General features: G+C 39.7%; 1 protein-coding gene across 1 annotated transcript in view; it reads right to left on the reverse strand.

Annotated features, from left to right (window-relative positions):
• The window catches only part of ALMS1 (ALMS1 centrosome and basal body associated protein), a 129,995-nt gene that overhangs the window by 25,275 nt on the left and 83,471 nt on the right, over window positions 1–21,249 (reverse strand). Inside the window, exons 9-12 of the mRNA XM_074951947.1 lie at window positions 14,102–15,863; window positions 12,543–12,668; window positions 10,242–10,412; window positions 4,072–5,261 (exon numbers count right to left, since the gene is read on the reverse strand). Coding sequence (XP_074808048.1) covers window positions 4,072–5,261; window positions 10,242–10,412; window positions 12,543–12,668; window positions 14,102–15,863 — 3,249 coding nt within the window. The remainder of the gene's footprint in view (window positions 1–4,071; window positions 5,262–10,241; window positions 10,413–12,542; window positions 12,669–14,101; window positions 15,864–21,249) is intronic.

Raw genomic sequence — 21,249 nt, forward strand, 5'->3', positions numbered from 1 at the left:
TTACTGAAAAATTGCTGACTTTCTCATTTTTATCATACAATTATAAAAAAAATCAAATGGAATATAATTATTGTACTAACATTTCAAGGGGTGAGGAGACAAGCGGTGAGGTGAGTGGCAGGGGAGTAAGGAGGCAAGCAGCAAGCCAGCAGTAGGGTGAGGAGGCGGGCAGGGGGGGTCTGGCTGCGAGCGGGGGAGTGAGGAGGTGAGCAGCAGGCGTGGGGGTGAGAGGAGGCAAGCGGCAGGTGAGGGACTGAGGTGAGTGGCAGGCGGATGGGCAGTGGGTGGAGCCCCCCTTTGGGGAGGCTAGCCCCCAACTGTAATTGTTCCACCTGCAACCCCCGGAAGCTGGAGCACTGAGACCCCCTACCCCCCCTGCGGCTGAAGTCACAAGCCCCCCGCCGGGAGAAGCCCCGAGCGTCCCCTCCCACCCCCTCCGGCCAGAGGAGTCCCGGGCTGGCTGAAGCCCCAAGACCCCCACCCCACACCCAACACACACACCTGCCCAGAGGAGCCCCCCCACCCCCCAGCCAGAGGAGCTCTGGGCCCGCCAAAGCTCTGAGCCCCCCCCGCCCCACACCTGCCTGGAGGAGCCCCGGGCCTCCCCTCCCCAGACCCAAGCCACCCACATATGTTTTTCATTATTATTTGGACTTCTATTATGTCAAATCATTTTTAAATTTACTTCAGAATTGTACAGACAACCACTTTTACCAAAAAAGCAAAAGAATATTAAAAAAAAGACAAGAACATGCACAGCACCTAATTTGTATTTCTATTGTGTTAGGTCCAGTAAAGAATAGAGATAACTGCATCATTTTTATTATTCGCAAAAAGAAAAGGAGTACTTGTGGCACCTTAGAGACTAACCAATTTATTTATTCATGCATCCGATGAAGTGAGCTGTAGCTCACGAAAGCTTATGCTCAAATAAATTGGTTAGTCTCTAAGGTGCCACAAGTACTCCTTTTCTTTTTGCGAATACAGACTAACACGGCTGTTACTCTGAAACCTATTTTTATTATTGAGTCTGCAAAAAAACCCCAAGACCTTACATAAATAAATTACAAGGATTTGGATGTGTATATGTGCACATTACTTTATTAACTTTAGGAAAAATAAATAATTTTAGGAAAAAAAGTATCAGTGTGGCCACCAGCAAGAGTTGGTGGCCGCACTCTGAGGCCACCAAAAAATTTGTTGCTAGAACCCCTGCTCTAAAGTGAGCCACACATTCCCACCCTTTGGGCCAAGGGTACCTGAATACTGCAGAGCCTGTTAGGGGAAGGGACTAGCCTGGAATTCTGATGTGTTTTCTTGCTGCTCAGTAATGTTTTCTGGTTCTACAGTACCAGAGAGAAAGCAAAGGACTTTCAAAAAGGCATCAGTGAAGGTTCCCCCACATTTTTGTACCCCCCAAAATCAGTGTTCTTTACTGAGGTGAAACCTGTCCAGAAAATAGTAATTTATAAGAAACAAGGAGCTAAGTACCGGTGAGATTGCACAGGCACTAGTACCTTTTAGTTCAATATTAAAATAGAACTAGCTGCACTCACAGAGTCTAACATTGAATGAGATGGCTTTGTAAGTTTGTATAATGATCTTATTGCCCTTTAAAATGTAGGGTCTTTTGTCTGTGAATATAATGCAACTAGTTAATCCGAATACAAAGCTTGTGTATCTAAATGGGGATATGTTGGTGCTTAAATAACACAGCAGTTATTGACAATGCTTCTACAGCCGTCAATTCTGACCATGTGGCGTCAAACAGCTGTTACAATGAAGTTAGTTGTGCTTCATTTTTAATTAGGAAACAGATTTTTCTCACCTACCACAGTAATCAGTATTCTATTTATAACTCATAATACTAAATATGATGGGAACGACAGGAGCTATATTTTATTGCTCAGGAACTATTGTACCTTCATTGTCACCAAATTGACACAATGCATAATTTCAATCGCCACATTTAAAAGGCCTGGTTTTTATTCTCACACATATAGGAATGCGTCACTTTGCATCTTGTAAAATCAATTACTGCTCTGGCAGATTTTACAAGACAGATGTGGCAGATACACACCTGCATATCAGAGAACAGATTCAAAATGCAGATATACATTCTGGGAAAACAAAATCCTTATTCTATATGCAGAACAACGTGATTTCCCTCCCATCCAAACAAGCATTTCAGCATTCAAGAAGGATTAGATATATTCAGTCATTCAGCAATGAATATATACATGCTTATTTCCATTCAGACCAACTTCAGTGCAAATCTTGGTTTTGCAGCTGGCGCCAGATATAGCTTTGAGGGGTGCCTTAGGAACGAGATAAATTATATTAGATAGCAAACACCCTGAGAAAGGGTCCAGCGTTTGTAGACTGTTCAGCATAAAATTGGCATTGAAATGATTAATAAATAAAAAAAATTATCCAAAACAGGGTTCTGTGGAAGAAGAGTTGACAATATTACTCAGATAAAACACAGATATAATAAACACTGATTATAAAAAGGGTGCCACTCTCTTATACAACATATTTATTCTATAATAATTTAAATATTGTGCAGTACTTTGGAGTAGTGGTTTCTATAAGTAAAAAGGAAAGTTACTTACCTGTACAGTAACTGGAGTTCTTAAAGATCTGTTGTCCATATGTACATTCTACTAATGATGTGCACACATCCCATCCATTTGAGTTCTAAATCTTTGGCCAGAAGTGTCCGTGTGGACACGCTTGTGTTCGGAGCACCCTTGCGCCCTTAGTCAAGGGCATAAAAGGATAGAGCACACCAACTGCCTCTGTTTCCTCTCCACTGCAGAATCCTGGTTGGTAAAGGACTCTGAGGTAGAGGGGATGGAGAGCAGGTTGAGGGATGTCTATATGTACAACAAATGCTCAAAGAACTCCAATTACAGTACAGCTAAGTAATTTTCCTTTCTTCTTCAAGCAAACATACATATGCATACTCCACTAATGATGACTCCCAAGTAGTGGACAACTGTAATGGAAGGAGCTTAGTCTTAAGAGCATAAAAATTCCACAACCCTGCTTTCCCAGTTTCATCTGCTGAAATATGGAGGTAGGCAGGGAATATTTAAGTGTTTGGAGAGCAGATATATTTGGAGCTTGTTGCTCTACAGGGTCTCTGACAGACATAAATAGGAGGCAAAGGAAGGAAGTGAACGAAGAGGTGTGATGGGGCTTAATTCCCCACTGCCTGTAAAACAAGGGAAAGAACCTAATTAGTTATGCTCCATACCTGGGAAGTGATTAACTAATTGCCTCCTGGCCAGAGGAGGTGAAGCTAAGCTGTATAAGGAGCTGAGACAGCTCAATAGAGAGGAATAGACCGAAGAGAGAGAAGCTAGGGAGAGTTCTCTCTTCCTGGGAAGGATCTGGAAGAAGGTCCAGTAGTTTGGGAGTGGCTAGGGCCAGGAAGCAGAGCTACAGAAGTAGGCTTAATTCCTGTGGTGGGGCCCTAGAGTGTAGAGAAGTCCTCAGCTTGGGGACGGGGGAGGGGGTAGAAGGCCAGCTTAAATGGTATTTGGACTCCCAGCAGAGAAAAGCCTGTTGAGGGGGCCAGTAAGCTGACTGGGGAAAGAACTGAAGTTGAGCCCAGGAGAGGCAAAGGACCTTTTGTTTGTGAAGCCAAACCACACAACAGGACTGAACTATTATATGACTTGGCTGGAGGTCCAAATGGGAGTGGTCACTGTGTCAGAGAAAGCAGCCACCACATGGGGTACAAGAGGCTAAGACCCCTGCAATGCTGTGTCCAGGAAGAAAGGTGTACCTAGAGGCAAGGATGCACCTTGACAAGGGGAGAGAGAAAACAGAACTTGATTTTGCTGCCCTGGAAAAAGGGAGAAGAACTTGATTTGTTTTGTGGGCTACTTTTCTCACTGGTGAGGGAAGCCTATCCTATAACAACCCTCTCTCTAGGCCAGTATCAACCATTCTCCAAATAAGGAATGATTACTATGTTTTCCACTCTGTTTATGATACAGCATCAACAAAGCTATTAAAAAAAACCTGTTAGGTTGCCTCTTGATTTAACTGATCACATACCTGGGTATCTCTTCTTTTTTTATGTCGCTCAGCAGAAGTCATGTTAGGATATTTCAAGCCCACTACTTTACTTCTTCCCTTGTCCCACTTTTCAGAGCGACTTTTCTGCTGACTGATGGTGCAATACAGTTTGGACAGTCTTGGTGACAAGCGTACTCTTTCATGCCCAAAAGCCCTGATCAGCCTGGCAGTGTCAATGGTGGAAATGGAACTGCTCACCTCAGTCTGAGAAGTTGTTTCCATCTCTGTTTGGGTCACCATGTCTGATTCAGAGGCAGTAGAATCTGTCACCACAACGTGGTCTTTAATAGGCATGGTCTCTAAAGAGGTGTCACTCAGAGGATCTAAATATTTTTGTTTCAAGAATCTCTTCATGTGATTGATAGTTCTCTCTCCTGCCCTTTGTTGTCTAGACTCAACTCGTCTTTTTTCATCGTAACTGGTATCTGATCTTTCTTCAGCGTTCAATACATTTCTATAAGAGTCTAGGTTACTTTCATATACCTTCTTGTCCTGATGTCTTATTTTCTTCTGCTCTCTTCCCCTAGTTTTCTCTCCAATTTTGCTCTTGCCATTCTCTGTAGGCATTAGTGAATGCCTAACAGGATTCTGGAGGACTCGGGCCAGTCGATCAAGGCGTTCCACTAGGGACAGCTCATTGCTGATCTTAAGATTATGAAGGTGATGCTTCTTTTGACGCTCTAAAAACTTAGTCCAAAGCTCATCCAAACTGCCAGTGGAATAGGTACTCTGTTTTAGTGGCAGATCCATCTTCTGTCTCCTGCTTAAGTCAGTCCTTTGGCTGCTTGATAGCAGATAATCTCTGACCTTCTTTTGGTCCTCTTGTACAAGCTCTTTCCCTGAAGCTTCTTTCCCCAAAAATGCATTGAATCTCAAGTCCTCAACCTTGCTATAATCCATTTCTGCAGTTAGTGGGGAGAATTCATCCTCCTCACCCTCTTGAGGATAAACAGAGGAGGAGTGTTGATCTTTCTTGGCAGCTCTCCAGTTCTGGAAGAAATCTCTTGAAGAAGGTCCAGTGTGTCCAATATCAGTGCACTCCTCTGAAGGCTCATCATTAGAGAGGAAGTAACTCTCATGTTGCAGGGGCACTGGATAGTGAAGGTAAAACTGGGCTGTCTTGAAAACTGAATGAGTTGTTTTTACAGATTCCAAATGATTCACGGACTCTGAAACAGAAAGAAAACTGCTGTTTTATTTCCCCACACACACAAATGATGGCTACTGGCTTCTTCAGAAACAGTCTCCTATAAATAGGGCAACTCTCATTCCACAGGACTCCCAAAGCAGTTTACCAATTGCAGGTATATATGAGTCACTTCACACAATGCTGAAATGCAACCTCTAGGATGGAATCTGAAAGTTATTAACAGTGCACAGCAGTTTTATACAGACATTAAGGCTAAGAAATGAAGGGGAATACCATACCAATTAAAACTGCAGGAGGAATTAAACATGCAGTATGTAATTTCCCAAACTGGCATATGGACAGGATGCTGAGGTTAACATTTACTCTTTCAAAAAGTGCCATAAGATCTTCAATGACAAGCAGCCAGAAACTCAGTTTTACCTCTCTTCCAAAGGATGAAACCCCTAGTATACAGTGCCATGCTACTAACTTAAAAGAATGCCACTTATAAGTGATGCTACTTCCTGTATCACCCTGTATATGTCTTGAAGGTATCCCACAGAAGTATTGACGAAGTCTTAGCTTGTAAAATCTGATGGGATTACTCAGCCCAAAGTAGAATGGCTGCAAGGAAATCCCACCAAAAGATGATGTATGTAGAATGACCTGTGTTTTCAAATAACTACACAATGTATTATGAATGAGATTTTAATTAATATGAATGTATTTTGTATGCATGCACTGCAGTAGGAATATGCATCCCAAGTCAAAAGAGAAAATGCTTGTAAGGAAATGCTCCAGACTTAACGGGATGAATAATCATCTCTAAAAGGATATTTATGAGTATGTAGAGAGCCTACAGGAATTAAATAGGGGATGGATCAGCAAAGAAAGCTACATCTTGGAGGTCAGAAAATATAGGGTTAAAGTGAAAACTGCCAAAAGTCAACCTGAGTTAGACTTTGCAAAGTAAATTAAAACAGAGTAAAAGATTCTTTAGCCATATAAATAAAAAGGAGCAAGGAAAAAAAAGAAATTATGTGTAGTGAGGGTGGAGTAGAAACTAAGGATAATCTAAGAGCGTGGCCCCAAAACTAAATGTTTGTTTTGCCTGTTTTCAATAAGAAGATGATGTAGAACATGGGGGGAAAGGCAGGATGGTTAATGGGAATGAGCATATTGAAACAAACTACTACATCTGGAGTGGAAACAAAACTCAAAGAGCTTAATATACTTGGGTCTGGGGAGATGGGGGAGTCAAGGAGGAGGGGAAACTGACACATGAAATTGTTAGTCTGATAGCAAGGATTTTTCATAAACCTATCGAAGTGGGGGTGGTACTGTATGATTGGTGAATAGCAAACGTAGTACCTATATTTAGGAAATGGGAGGGAAAGCGATCCAGAAACTACAGATCCATTAGTCTGACCTCAATGATATGCAAAGCTTTAGAACAGAGTTCAAAGGAAAGAATCATTAAAGACATGGAAGTAAAAGGAAAATGGGATAAAATGCAACATGAGTGTATTAAAGGTAGATCACGCCACTGACTAGATATCTTTCTTTGATAAGATAACTGATTTTTTAGACAAGGAAAATGCAGTAGATGCAGTCTATCTGGATTTCAGTAAACCATTTGCAAAAAGAAAAGGAGTACTTGTGGCACCTTAGAGACTAACCAATTTAAAAATTTATAATAATATAAATTGGTTAGTCTCTAAGGTGCCACAAGTACTCCTTTTCTTTTTGCGAATACAGACTAACACGGCTGCTACTCTGAAACCAGTAAAACATTTGATATGGTACCACATGGGAAATTACTAGTTCAACTGGAGAAGGTGGGGATTAGTACAATAATTGTAAGGTGATTAAGGAAGTGGCCAAATGGGAGAGTAACAGGTTTTGCTGAAAGTAGAACCATTGGTTTGAACAGGGTTGGTTTACTTCTGGCTTTCCTCAAAGACTGGTCTTTTTGTCTAGTATTGTTCTTCCCCAAGAGAGAAAGGGTCATTCCCTTATCTCACTTTTTTACTCCTGTAGCCTAGCATTTTACGAAGAACACCACACAGAAAACAGACTGGGAGGCCAGCTATTACTTTTTTTTTTTTTTTTTTTTTTAAGGAGAGGATGATATGTTGTAGGAGAGAAGAGAAACACTACACAAATTCAATGTATGGGAGCTGTAGCTCCCAGGTGCGCTTACCAAACAAGCAAGGTAAACATGAGAGGATATTTTACTACAACATACACGTGGATATTTAAAACTCAAAACAATCTCCACTCAAGGCTTCAAGGAAGATTCCTCCCCAGGTGAAAGTGATCAAGAGGAACGTCCACTGATGTGCTAGCCTGGTCTCCTGGAATGACCTCACCCCAGTCCGGTTGGACTGTCTACTAGCTCAGGAATACAATAATTACACTGAAGTACTCCATAAACATTCATTGCATTGAAGATCTTCATTTAACAAGTTTATGTGATATTAAGAGGAAAAAATGGGCTCCAGAGAAATCAGACACTTAATTCAGAACCCACTTTGCGCTCATCCCTCATTAGTGGACATAATTACATTACCTCATTGTAACTTTTTCAGTTCTTGTTTGGTACAAAGAGTATTTCATAATGCTGTACAGAGCACTAAGTGTAACTCTAATGGAATAGACACAAATCAGACATCAAGAATTATAACATTCAAAAACTAGTCGGAGAACACTTCAACATCCCTGGTCACTCAATTTCAGACCTAAAAGTCACAATTCTCCAACAACAAAAACTTCAAAAACAGACTCCAAAAGAGAAACTGCAGAAATGGAATTAATTTGCAAACTGGACACCATTAAATTAGGCTTGAATAGAGACTGGGAGTGGATGGATCATTACACAAAGTAAAAACTATTTCCCCATGCTAATTTTTTCCCCTACTGTTACTCACACCCTCTTGTCAACTGTTCAAAATGGGCCATCCTGATTATCACTACAAATGTTCTTTTTCTCCTGCTGATAATAGTCCACCTTAATTGATTGGTCTCATTACACTTGGTATGGCAACACCCATTTTTTCATGTTCTCTCTGTGTGTGTGTGTGTATATATATATATATATATATATATCTTCCTACTGTATTTTCCACTGCATGCATCCGATGAAGTGGGTTTTAGCCCATGAAAGCTTATGCTCAAATAAATGTGTTAGTCTCTAAGGTGCCACAAGTACTCCTCGTTTTTTCCCCCTAATGGAATGGATATCTGCATGCAGTAGAGATGGCAGTCACGCAGCAATTTTTTCACTTAGAGTAAAAAGCATAGGACAAATTTTGCCCAGGAATAAGAGGGAGCAGCTTCCACTGATGTCAATGAAAGCCCTGATCCTACTCGTACTGTTGGTAAACTCCCAACAACTCAAATAGGACCAAGATCTGGAATGTCAATCAAGACTAATTTTAGCTACTGCCATGGGATAATTGACACTTCATACATTATCTCAATATAAAAAAATGCACTTAATTTCATCAAAGAGTAATGTTTCCAATGGTGCAGTGTCCCCTCTAGCAGAGTGCTGCAATGATAAACTTGAGCTTCTGCCTCTAGAAATCAGTTTCTAGTTTTAATATCAGCCAACCCAAGCTATGAGGGGGAAGGAGTAAAGATACAGTAAACCCAACAGATATTAATATTCAATACTTATAGAGATGAATCAGTACCTGACAATGTGACGTCAGGTATCCCTGGACACGAACAAAAGGCCTAATGAGTCTATGGAGCCATCCTGTCACATTTTAGTTACCGAGAAATTGCTATTCAACGACCTCATGATAATTTTCCACACCTGACTGAGAATACTTTGCACTAAGTGTGCCTTTTATTGGATGACCTCAAAGCATTTTACTAAACCTTAACTGAGCTTCAGCACCCCTTGCATGTTGTTAACTGTAATTATATCTATTGTGCTATTGGGGGAGCTGAGGGACAGAGAGACACAAATAACATGATCACGAGAAATCAGTGAGAGTACAACTCCTAGTCCTGTGCTCTAACCACACACTCTCCTGTGTAGCCAATTAGTTCATTTTATCCATATATTGTTGTACTGTATGATGTTATGATTAACTCATATGCTATGTTACATATAATTAATAGATTTAAGTTGTAGAATTATAGAAGTATAAGACTGATAAGTATTTAGAAGTGATAAGAATGCATTAGGTATCTAAGTATAACAGGGCTGAAGGCCGAGGCCTGTAAGATTTTAAGCTTAGTCATACTAGCCCATATATGTTTAAGAAGTGCTTGACGTAAGTAAGTGACCAAAGACTGACCCTATGCCACAGGATCATGAGAAAGATGTGCCAACAGATGGTGTTACAAAAATTGACTACAAGGTACTGTTTAAAATCATGAGGTATTGATACCCTGTTCTCTTCCAAAATATGTCCTGACATCAGGGTATATGTTGTGTGTAGATGCTAATGAGAATAAAACAACCTATGAAAAATGGGTTACCCCAATTTTCTTGGGGGGCACAATACAGATAAGGAAAATGAGTGTTGACACCTTCATGCATATGCACACAGTATTAGGTGTGGACAGAATCACATGATAAGAGAGGGTGCCTGGATTGGGTAAAATGAGTTACCTATAGGAAAACTCCAGCAGGAGCCACCTCTCTCCTGTGGATCAATTGGCAAGCCATCCATCAGACCCTCAGAATATCGTTGAGGATGTGAGTATGACAACAGTTATAATTATTGCATAGTTTGTTATAGGATTTCTATATGCATAGGTGATTTACTTATTGCTTTAATGCAACTTGTAAAACAGATTAGATCCTGTACTTGTGAATGTATGTGTGGTCACTATCCTTGGTCTTCATGTGTTCCTAAAGGCTCTAAATCTGAAACTGTAGCAACCAGAGCCAAACCCCTGGTGGTATAATACAACATCACTAAATTCACTTTAAATAAAATAAAAGGCTATACCTGTAAGAGATATAGAAAAGAAAAATGCACATGGATAATCTAATTACCTGTAGTAGCTTCTAGTGATGTCTTTTTTTCTTTTGCCCAGGCTACCTTAGGCTCAGATCTCTTACTGTAGACACCCTCTTTATGTTTAATAGCTACAATGTCTAGAGGATTCTCATCCATGGAGCCAAGTACCTTTGCTGGAAAATTTGGAGGAATAGCATCATTTGATCCTATAAAGAAAGCAAGCAACATGGTCACAGAGGTTTATGATAACGAATAAAAGGTTAAAGCGAAGCAGCACAGAGAAGGTACAGTTTTAAGAACAGGCCAAACCAGGCCACAACCTAGAGCAGTGGTGGGCCGCAGGGATGTGCAAGCCACTGTTTTCCCACAGCTCCCATTGGCTGGGAACGGCAAACCCCGGCCACTGGGAGCTGTGGGCGGCCGACAGTCAATGTAAACAAACTGTCTCGCGGCTCACAAGCGGATTACCCTGATGGGCCACAGGTTGCTCACCACTGACCTAGAGCTTTCATGTCACAGCAAATCACTGAAAGGCAGCTAACATAGGGAGTTTAATTTATTGCCTGAGTAAGGCATTATTAATAGTGCATTCAACTAATGAACAACATAGTTCTAGTGAAATAATACCAGCAGCTTAGTTTTTCTATAGCGCCTCTGATCCCACGATCAAAAGATGCTTCCCTCTGAGGTAGGCAAATATTATACCCATTTTACTACAGACAGGCACATAGAGGTTAAGGTCACACGCTCAGAGGTCCAGACTCCCTCCTGCTGATCTTCATATTCAATTTTAGATATTTTCATTGACGGATGCAAACAGTTATTTTCTGGGATCTGTACAGGGAAGGGATGAAGCAAGCTGACAGACGTATGAAACAGCAGTTAGAGGGATTTTTTTTTCTAGTCCTAGTGAATGCTTCTTTAGCTACACAACTAGGTCTGCACAGCCTCTAAACAATAGCTCAAGACAACAACAATACATTTTTCCAGCAGAGCTCCCACAGCACCACATTTCTGTGTCCTACGAGTCTGAAAGCCTAAAGAGACAGTAAACGGATTTCTATTCTTTGGCAACACTATCCAGTTACATTCAGTGGCCTTATTCAACTCCATTTTCTTCAGATTGTTCTCATGAACTACGAGTCCTAACCGCAGCAGGGAATTTAAAATCAGATTTTTAAAAATACTGGTGTGTGTTTTCTAGAACCTGAGCTACATCATGTCTACATTGCATTTGCACTGTTAGCACCCTGGTTCCTAAAAAGCCCACGCATCAAATCTACCTCTCTCTTCTCCCTTACATTACAGCAGACAGAATGGGTGAAGATTAGGAAACATGTGGAGACAGATTTGGAAGCCTGACCTTTGCTTTTACTTCTGTAATTTTTCAGATAAGATTACTGTGGACACAGTTGTAGCTGTAATTATTATCCAGTGTACCTGTATACCAGGGAGTTAAGACAACATCTTCATAACATTAACTGTGGCTGCAAATTTCTGTGGGTGCCAAAAGGGAGACCAGGTTGAAGTATACCTGAAAATCAGGCCTATAATGTCTGTTATGAGCAGCATATGCTGTACATAGCAACCATATTTAGACAGAAGCAGGGCAGAATATGCTGATGAGTCATTCTCTTTCTTCCACTCCGCTAGCACTTTTTGAAACACAACTATAAACCACTTTAAGAAAAAACAAGTTTCTAATCTGAAATCACCTAACTTGGGGCTACCTTAAAAACTCTGATATACCTTCCTTAATACATGGTATCATATTACACTTCAGAATGCATCCATAACAAGCTAAACAGAAAAGGAACATTTTAAGAGGAGATTTAAAGCAGGGAACTAGATCAGGATGGATGGGAGGACCGCTGAAGAAACGAAACAGGCCCAAATGAAGAAGCAATTCCAAGTGGAAAGAGAAGAACTAAAGGAAAATCTGCCAGGTTGTGTGAAAAACATACACACTTCTCCTTTCAGTCCCAACAGACAGAGGTAATGAAGTCTCTGACTAGAGAAGTCTAGACCACATCTTTCAAATCCAGGATGTCACATCTTTATGTTACAAAGCTAAAAAACATAAGTGGCATAAATATACTGGGACAAGATTCTATTCATAGTTACACCGAGTAAATCCAGATAAAGTAACTATTAAAAATCAGTGGAGTTACTCAAGATCTGCTTGTTGTAACAGCTGAATTTAACTCATTAGAACATCCTGCAGTTGGATTATGCATACTTAGCCCTATTGACTACAGCAAGAGCTTAGAACTATGCATTCAGACTCAGGACAGAATTTGGCTCAGTTTTGTAAAAGTTTTTAGAAATGTAAATACCTGAGTGAGAGCTCTCAATAGTGGTCTCTGACCTGACAGGAGATATTTTGGGTCCTTTCATCGGATGGGGAACATAGTACATCTCGGAACTTCCAGAAGGCTTATATGGCAACAACAGAGGCTGATCTGCAGGAATGGAGAGCAGTGCAATTAACAGAAATCAGCAAAGCCTACAACTGTAATAAGTGGAGGTCACAGATAAGGACCCAAAGAGATCCTGGAAGATGTGCTGCATAGATTGTGTTCAGTTTGCAACTTACTATTTCCCTAGAGCAGCAGTTCTCAACTAGGGGCCTGGGGCTCCCCTGGGGGACCGCGAGCAGCTTTCAGGGGGTCCACCAAGGGCCGGTGTTAGACGCTCTGGAGCCCAGGGCAGAAAGCCAAAGCCATGCCTCACAGTGCTGAAGCCTGGGGCCCCAAACCCCATCACCCAGGGCTGAAGCCAAAACCTAAGCAACTTAACTTCGTGGGGCCCCCTGTGATTTGGGACCCCAGCTAATTGCTCTGCTTGCTACCCCCTAACACTGCCCCTGGCTTTTATATGCAGAAAAACAGTTGTTGTGACACAGGTGGGCTGTGGAGTTTTTATAGCATGTAGGGGGGGGCCTCAGAAAGAAAAAGGTTGAGAACCCCTGCCCTAGAGAATACGCTCATTAAAAAGAATGATCAGAAAGGAGTCTACCTGCTAGTTAGAAAGCTGACCCGCTTATAGCTAGAAAGGATGGCTTAATCATTTATAACATTCCTTAAAGATTAATAAAATGTGTGACTACTGAGACCTGTAATAAATTTAAAAAGCTCATTCACATACCAATATTGCTCACTGTGAGTAATAACTAATGAAATCACCTGCCTGTGTTTAGGTCAACAAATACAACGTGCAACTATGGTGCAACTCCACTGGAAGATTCTGTTTGCTGCAGGTGGCAAGGGCTGGAGCACTTAGTGCTTCTTAATAGTGAAGATAAACAATTGTTCAAGTAGCTGAAAGGATATCTTTGTATTCCCATTTAAACAGAGCTGGAGGTCTTCACATATTGAAGGCATCTGATCTCTTCTCACCCCATATGCACACAACTGACTGATGTTGCTTTACACAACACCTCAAAGAGGAGAGAGACCCAGAGTTTGGAACAGAGGAAATATTATAGAAACTGAATGAGTCTACATACACTTGCATTGTGCAGCAGCAATCACTGGTGTAAAGAGGTACAATTTGCACTGTCTGCACCAATGTGAGTTAATCTGCCACGTGAGTTCAGATTTTATTGGGGTATATATTATCACTACCACATTCTCTCTCTCAGTAGCTGTGTAAATAAATTATTTTGCCCACAGAGTAATATACGATTAGTTACCTGCCAACTCAAAGGTCTGTGAGCATCCTCATAATTTCTAATATGCATCATTTTAAATAACAATTTTAAAAATAAGTTCATTTTAAAAAAAAAACCCTTTGTTTCTCCCACTAAGTGCACAAGAATCAAAACATTTGACTTGACAGGTTGTGTGGAAGAGGAAAGATTGTAGATTCATAGAAGACACTTTGATTTTCTCACCAGCTGGCCTGTGGGAAGGCGAAATGTGGTTCAGAGATGAAGTAGCTAGGTTAGTGATTTCACATGCCCTTTGATGAGAGGACCCAAAGGAACTGGTTTCACCATCTTCAGTGCTAACATATATCTCTGCTGAAAATGTTGTCTTCTCAGGACTTTCTGTTGTTATCTGAGTTATGGCATCAGATGTTGCCTTTCCAGTTTGTGCAGAAACTGTGATCTTGAAATTATCCTGCAGATTATGTCCACATGAATCCAAACCTCTGGTGTGAGCCTGACTTGAGAATGGTACCCTCTGGCTACTTTCCAGAGGCATATATCTTAAATCTTGTGAAGATATTGGTTTTGGGAAGTGTGAAGAACTTTGATCCTTTGGGATAGATTCAGTAGTTAATAATTTAGAGGCAGATTCTAACAAAATTTTGGGGGGAGAGCTTGAAAGAATTTGTTGAGCATCAGTCTTAAGTCTGTCATTAGATCTTGTTTCAGCTTCAGCATCCAATATACTGAACAGTTCTGAATTATTAAGTTTTGGGGAGAGAGTTATGTGGACACAAGACAGTGCTTTCCTGGTTGGAGATGAAGGAGATTCAGGCATGGCGGTTAAAGTTTTATCTGGGGAAGAACAATGTATCACATTGGCATGTCCAGTCTCAACATTTGTCTGGCTGACAGAGAACATATCAGAAGAAAGTTTATCCTCCTTTTCCAACAAATTACCATGGTCTTTAAGCAAAAGGGTTCGTAGGCTATGAACTGGACCTTCTGAGCTATCTGCAAATGGAACCTGGTTGTACAGATTCATCTTTCCCTGCTGATGAGGACTCATGGAAAGAGGTTGATAAAACATATTTACTTCTTGATCAAATTTCATATCATGATCAACCCCAGAAAATTTGGAACTATGTCTGCCCAACCCAAGAGTATCGTGAGTGGAAGATTCAGCTTCCTCAACACTATCTGCAACTAGGGTCAGTCCTTGGTCAGTGTATGGGGTTTTAGAACCTTGACCTGATAAAATTTCTTTTTCTTGAGAAGTTCCAAGTTTGCCAACAGCAATGGGCACATGTTGAAACCTGTCTTTATCTGCACTAAACTTAAAATCATTATCATGTGAGTGAGTGGCTGTTGGGCTTGACGAAGGACATGATTTAGGACTTTCCACTTGTTGCTTGCCAGGTCTCTGGTCTTTAGCACTAACAGATACAATTTCAAAAGGCATTATACCATGAAGAGTATCTTCACTGAGACTGGCACTAGGGACAGTGGAAGCTAATGGAGACTGGGAACGTTTACAGGATGCAAAAGTGATGGAAGTAATCTGCTTCGCAACTTCTACAGAAGGCTTTTCTGTAGACTGCCTCTTCTGAGATGAAAGAATCACATCCTCTTCTGTTGGTGCACAGGAGCCATCCACCAATCCCAATGAAAATTTATCCATATCTTTACACAAGGGTGTGTGGAGCTCAATGCTAGCATCAAAGGGATTAGGTCTGAGCATCTGCAGCTGATGGTAGATATGTTTTTGGATGGTATTCAAAGCTTTAAACTGTGCATCATCTAGTGGTGAATAATCAGCAGGGTCACTTCTATATATTGGTGTGACCGGTCTTGTGTTTGACTCTGGAGACTCATTAAGTTTGAAATCTTGTGTCTGGCTGTCAATCTGCAACTGTTTGCCAGCTGGAGATTTGAAGTGTCCTGTGTTCTGCCTCTGACTATGGCTGTGACTCATTATAGCCTCTGAATTGTTTCCCCATGGATCCTGTAAATGCAAAAAAACCACAAAGATTCTTGAAAAAAAAAAATTGTGCAATAAGAATTTAACAATTCAAGTAAGGACTAAAGTTGGCAATAACCCTATTTTTGCCATCACACAGAAAATACAAACATTTTGGAACACAACTGCTAATATGACTGTAAACATAACAAGACTGGCCTTCATGTATGCCAGAAAAGCAGTCAGTTTCAATGCCACAATATACAACACCATCACTGTAATTTACCTTTCTAACAGTATTCTTCAGGGTTTGGTTTTATTGTAATAAAATAGACAATATATAGATTTTCTTGAGATAGGGAGGAGGCATGCTGTAAGTACTTCTTATTGAACAAAACTTGCTCACTTCATTCACTGGGATCTTGCTCTCCCACTTCGCTACCCCACCAGCTGTTTGTTTCATCCATCCTGTCCCATCTTGTTATTATAAAGTGTTTGGAACAGAGACTGTCTTCTTACTTCTCATTTGTACTGTGTCTAGCACAGCAGGACTCAGATCCCCAACTGGGGCCTCTAGACATTAAGAAATGACATATATTGATATGGTTAGGCCATTAGCTACTTATGAGAGGACCTGACTGAATACTATGGGACACTACTGCTGTCAGACATCTTGCATTCCATAGCTGTCACTGTAAGAAATAAAACGGGGCACATAAAAATTCTCCCTTGTTCCTCTCCAACAGAGTTTAAGAAGCCAAGTGCACGTATGCTTCACACACAAATCAAAGAAAGCTTCAATTACTGATAAAAGCAAAGCAAAAAGCTATTCTTGAAACTGATACATGAGAAAAGTCTTCAATTAAAGTTTGGTGATTTTAATTCTCACATTTAATAGTTCCTTTTTTTTTTGACTAAGAAACAAATCTTTCCAACAGCAGTCTAAGCATTAGATCTGCAATAGTGCTCTTTCTGCAAGCCAATGTCAAACTGACAAGAAAATTAAAACAGAATTCAAAAAATATCCAGAGCTTAAGAAGCCACTATTAGTTAGCAATAACTTTTCACTCTCCAGACATATGTCATCTTTTTTCCTATTAAAATATACATGTATTCCATAAGAACATTCTTTTGTTTTACAAAAACGGGTAAGACTGCTTGCAACTGTACTGGAAGTAAGAGTGGAGGGTTAGGGGAGAAATCTTTAGATTTCTAAAACCAGACCAGTTACTTACCAGTAAAGACACCAGGTAAAAAACTCAGTCAGCATTTTTAATGTTTTCAATCACGTATAAAAGTTGATGTTAATTGTGATAATGATCCTACACTTATAGAACACCTTTAATCCCAAAGCACTTTACAAACGTAAAATTAACATTGAAACTATACACAGGAATTACTTAATCCACCACTGAAACACAGGCACCTCTGGTATGAAATGTGCAACTGCACAATAATTTAGGACACAGAGATAAAAACAGACTCGCCTTGGCAGGCGAATAAAACAAAAACTAAATAAAACATGGTATAGCCCATCAATTAATCAGAAAATAAGTGCTGCCCTACTTTCTGATGATTCTTTCTCCTGGTCACATGATGTTCTGTTTGTCAGATCTCTTGTCTTTCATCTATTAGTGTGCTATCTTGCTAACATGGGCAGCTGAAGTAAATGGCAAAATTCCCATTAATTCAAATGGCAGGAGTTTGCCCTTCAATTGTTAACTCCTTTGGGTATAGACTATATCTTCCTCTATATTCTGCTCTTTAATTTCTAAACAACAAACTGAAGCTTGGTACACAGTCATTTGCGGACAGTTGCATACCAACAAGTACACAATATGCTGACACAGATCTGAAAGATACTTTAGGCAGCTCTGGTTACTGTGCCAAATTTGTTTACTGTAATGCAGAACTAAACAATGCACATACAAGTATGCCGATATAAGGTTTGAACATACCAGACTCTCTGCTCTCTTTCAAGCTTTCATGATAAATAATGGACATTTTAGGGTGTTACATTTACCCCTATATTGTAGTGAACGTATGTGCAGACTTACCAAGGATAACCACCACTCAAAACAAGGCTTTTTGTTTTTAGATATGTCTCTTGCAGGTTTGTTGATTTGTTTTGTTTAATAGAAGAGAATAAAACCTAGGTTCCCAAGAATATCTTTATTAGGGAAGGAGCACCAAACAAACAGCTTCTCTCTGCAGCAGCTTACCTGATAGATCTAACAGGTGGCATCTTTAAAAGAAAAACTAGAAATAAAATACACCTCTACAGAGCAGATCACACTGCAAACAAGTCGATAGGTAAGTAAACAAACACCAGACTCCCAGATGCATGCAGAAGAGTCTCAACTAGCAGTCTAAAATTCCCTAAGTCAAAGGGGTATGCTAACTAAAGAGAGGCCACACTGTTTAACCCCATTGCAGACAGCACTGAGATGCATCAACCACACTCCACACAACATGCTAGAAAACCGCTCTCTTACATCACTTCATCCCATCACCTTTAGTTACAAATTAGCATCAGAAGCAGTGCCATGATCACCACATACTGGAAATAGACAAGAAACATTTTTGATCAGCAAATTTTACATCAATCTCGTTAGAGCCCACATTTGCTCCATAAAACCTCAATCCCTGTCCAATTTCTTTAGAAATAGAGAATTTCATTGACAGGGACAAAAGTGTATTATTTTTAAGATACCAGTATTTGCATTCCTTTAATTTAGATTCATTCAAAATTGACGGACTTTCCGCTGATGCTGTGAAGAGCTAACGTGAAATAAATTATATTGACCTGGACAAAGTTTAGATAGTCCTGTTTTTGCCTAGAAAATCTATGCAGTTTGTTAATTTATCTTCTGATCTGTACAACTGGGGAAAATGTAATCTTACATTTCATTAGTAGAAGGCGATGTGGACGTCTGAACACGTACTGTTCCAACAGCTAGAGTAAAGGAATGAGCAAATAAAGCCAGCCACAGTAGAACTGGAAATGGTCTTGTGTAAACCATGAGTTAAATAGATAATCCTGGACAATCTGTTTGACGTCCAAAATGTCACTGGAAATTAAATACTTTGATCATTTGATCAAGAAAACCTTCAAGATAAGCATTAGGTTCATTCTTCCAAACCACACCTTTTGAGGCATTATCTATGCTAGAAAAGTACAAGCAATTAACTAACATTGATTTAAAAGTCAGTCAAGTTAAACTGATAAAAAGCCCTAACAGATGCATTTAAATTCGTTTAACCTTTACCTATATCAATTTAGCTTCAGTCAGTAATTTACCAAGACTAAACCAACTTAAGCAAGAAATAAATCGATTTAAGTGTGTCATATTAAAAGGGTTTACACCAGTTTAACCAGAGAAATTTAAAAATCTGTTTAGTTAAACTAGTACACTTTTCTAGAAGAGAGGAGCTCTTAGACTCCCGACTCCCCCCTTGAACAGGAATGCCAAGGTTCTGCTACAGCTCCAGGCACCAAAAACCCATATGAGCCATTTTAAATTTCCTCTTACTGTCCTTAATAAAATACAGTTATAAGGTGGCATGTCTGGACAGGTTTTTCCTACATGGCAAATCATCTTACTTATCAGAAAAATTAATCAAGTTAACTACAGTACGTTTTTGCTGTTATTTTTAACTGACTAATCAAAGACAAAATCTAAGAACATGTTAGAGTGCATGCATGCTTTCCCAATCAATAAATAAAAGATAGTGTGAACTAATTCAGCCCAAAATTTATCTTGCTCTCTTCATTTACAAAATGTATAATCTAATATAAATACAAATGTTTTTTTAAAATCTTTTCATAGAAGTATTTAAGTTAACAAAGGTTTTTTATCTCCAATTTAGATAACATCTTGCAGTACTGTGAAGCCAAATATATGCTAGAGCATGAGAACCAGAAATAAACTGACTAGCAGTATAGTTTCATTGCCCAAATTAAGCAAAATGCAAAATGGTGAAAAATAGGCACTCAGATACCATGGTGATTAACACAGTACTACAACAAACAATCCCAAATATAAATCAGATTTTTAAAATTTTCCATTTTAGTAATTTGAAGTGCTGCTAGTAACAAATAAACGGTTTTTTAAATTTTATTTTAATGATATTCCTTTAAAAATACATTAAATCACCATGACTGCCCAAATTAAACTAGTAAAGGCAAGAAAATAGTTAAAAGCAGAAATGCATAAACTCTTCCCCACTGTGCCTAAGTATCCAAAAATCTGAGCCGTGAGTAAACTTACATACCATACCAAACCTAACTTCAGAGGAAAGCAAAATTTGAATTTACTCCAGATCTTCTACACTTTCCACAGTATGCATCCGATGAAGTGAGCTGTAGCTCACGAAAGCTTATGCTCAAATAAATTGGTTAGTCTCTAAGGTGCCACAAGTACTCCTTTTCTTTTTGCGAATACAGACTAACACGGCTGTTACTCTGAAACCTGTCATTATGCAAGACACTGCATTTAGCCGTATGGAGTGGAAATCTATCAACTGCATGAAAAAACTTGTACAGATACAGACAGACATCATCTTCCTTTCCAAATGCTTTAGATAAGTTATTACCAGCAGGAGAGTGGGGTGGGAGGAGGTATTTTTTCATGCTTTGTGTGTATATAAAAAAGATCTTCTACACTTTCCACAGTATGCATCCGATGAAGTGAGCTGTAGCTCACGAAAGCTTATGCTCAAATAAATTGGTTAGTCTCTAAGGTGCCACAAGTACTCCTTTTCTTTTTACCTTATCTCTAAATGCCCTGGAATTTGATTGTTTTAAATGCCCAAGGGGAGCTTTTGCCCAAGTAAGGACAGCAGGATTGGTTCCTAAACAAAATGCATATTCCTATAGGATACACAAACATACACTATAAAAATTCATATAAAATGTCATGTAAAGGAAACAGCCACTTTTCAAAGCTAAATCTCAATGACTGTGTATTTTGAAAAACAGAGAAGATATAGGCTTAGATTTAGCAAAGGGCTTAAGTACATTCTTAAGTCCCACAGAATACAATGATACTTAAGTACATGCTTAAGTGCTTTACAGAATCAGGACCTTAAATCACATTTTCATAAGTGTCTTTCAAACCTTTCTAATGGTGACAAATTTTGAAAACTGTTTCAGAAATTCTTCTAATATAAATCTAAAACTGCTCTATTGATTTTTTTAAATTATAAAATAATCTCTCACACTATAAACCAGATTGTGGGTGCACAAGTGGTGTGACCCAGGGATGCCTTGGTGCCAACTGGCAGAGGACACAGAGGATGCACAGGGTTTCAGAGAGATCCCCTGGGTCAGATATATGTGTAATAGTTCACCAAAGGGTGGCGTGTGAGGTATCTAGTGAGAGCCAAGAGTCCACTGGTCATCATAATCACTGTGAAATGTACGCATGGA

The sequence above is a fragment of the Natator depressus genome, chromosome 4 (genome assembly GCF_965152275.1).
Source record: "Natator depressus isolate rNatDep1 chromosome 4, rNatDep2.hap1, whole genome shotgun sequence".
NCBI classification, from domain to species: Eukaryota; Metazoa; Chordata; order Testudines; family Cheloniidae; genus Natator; species Natator depressus.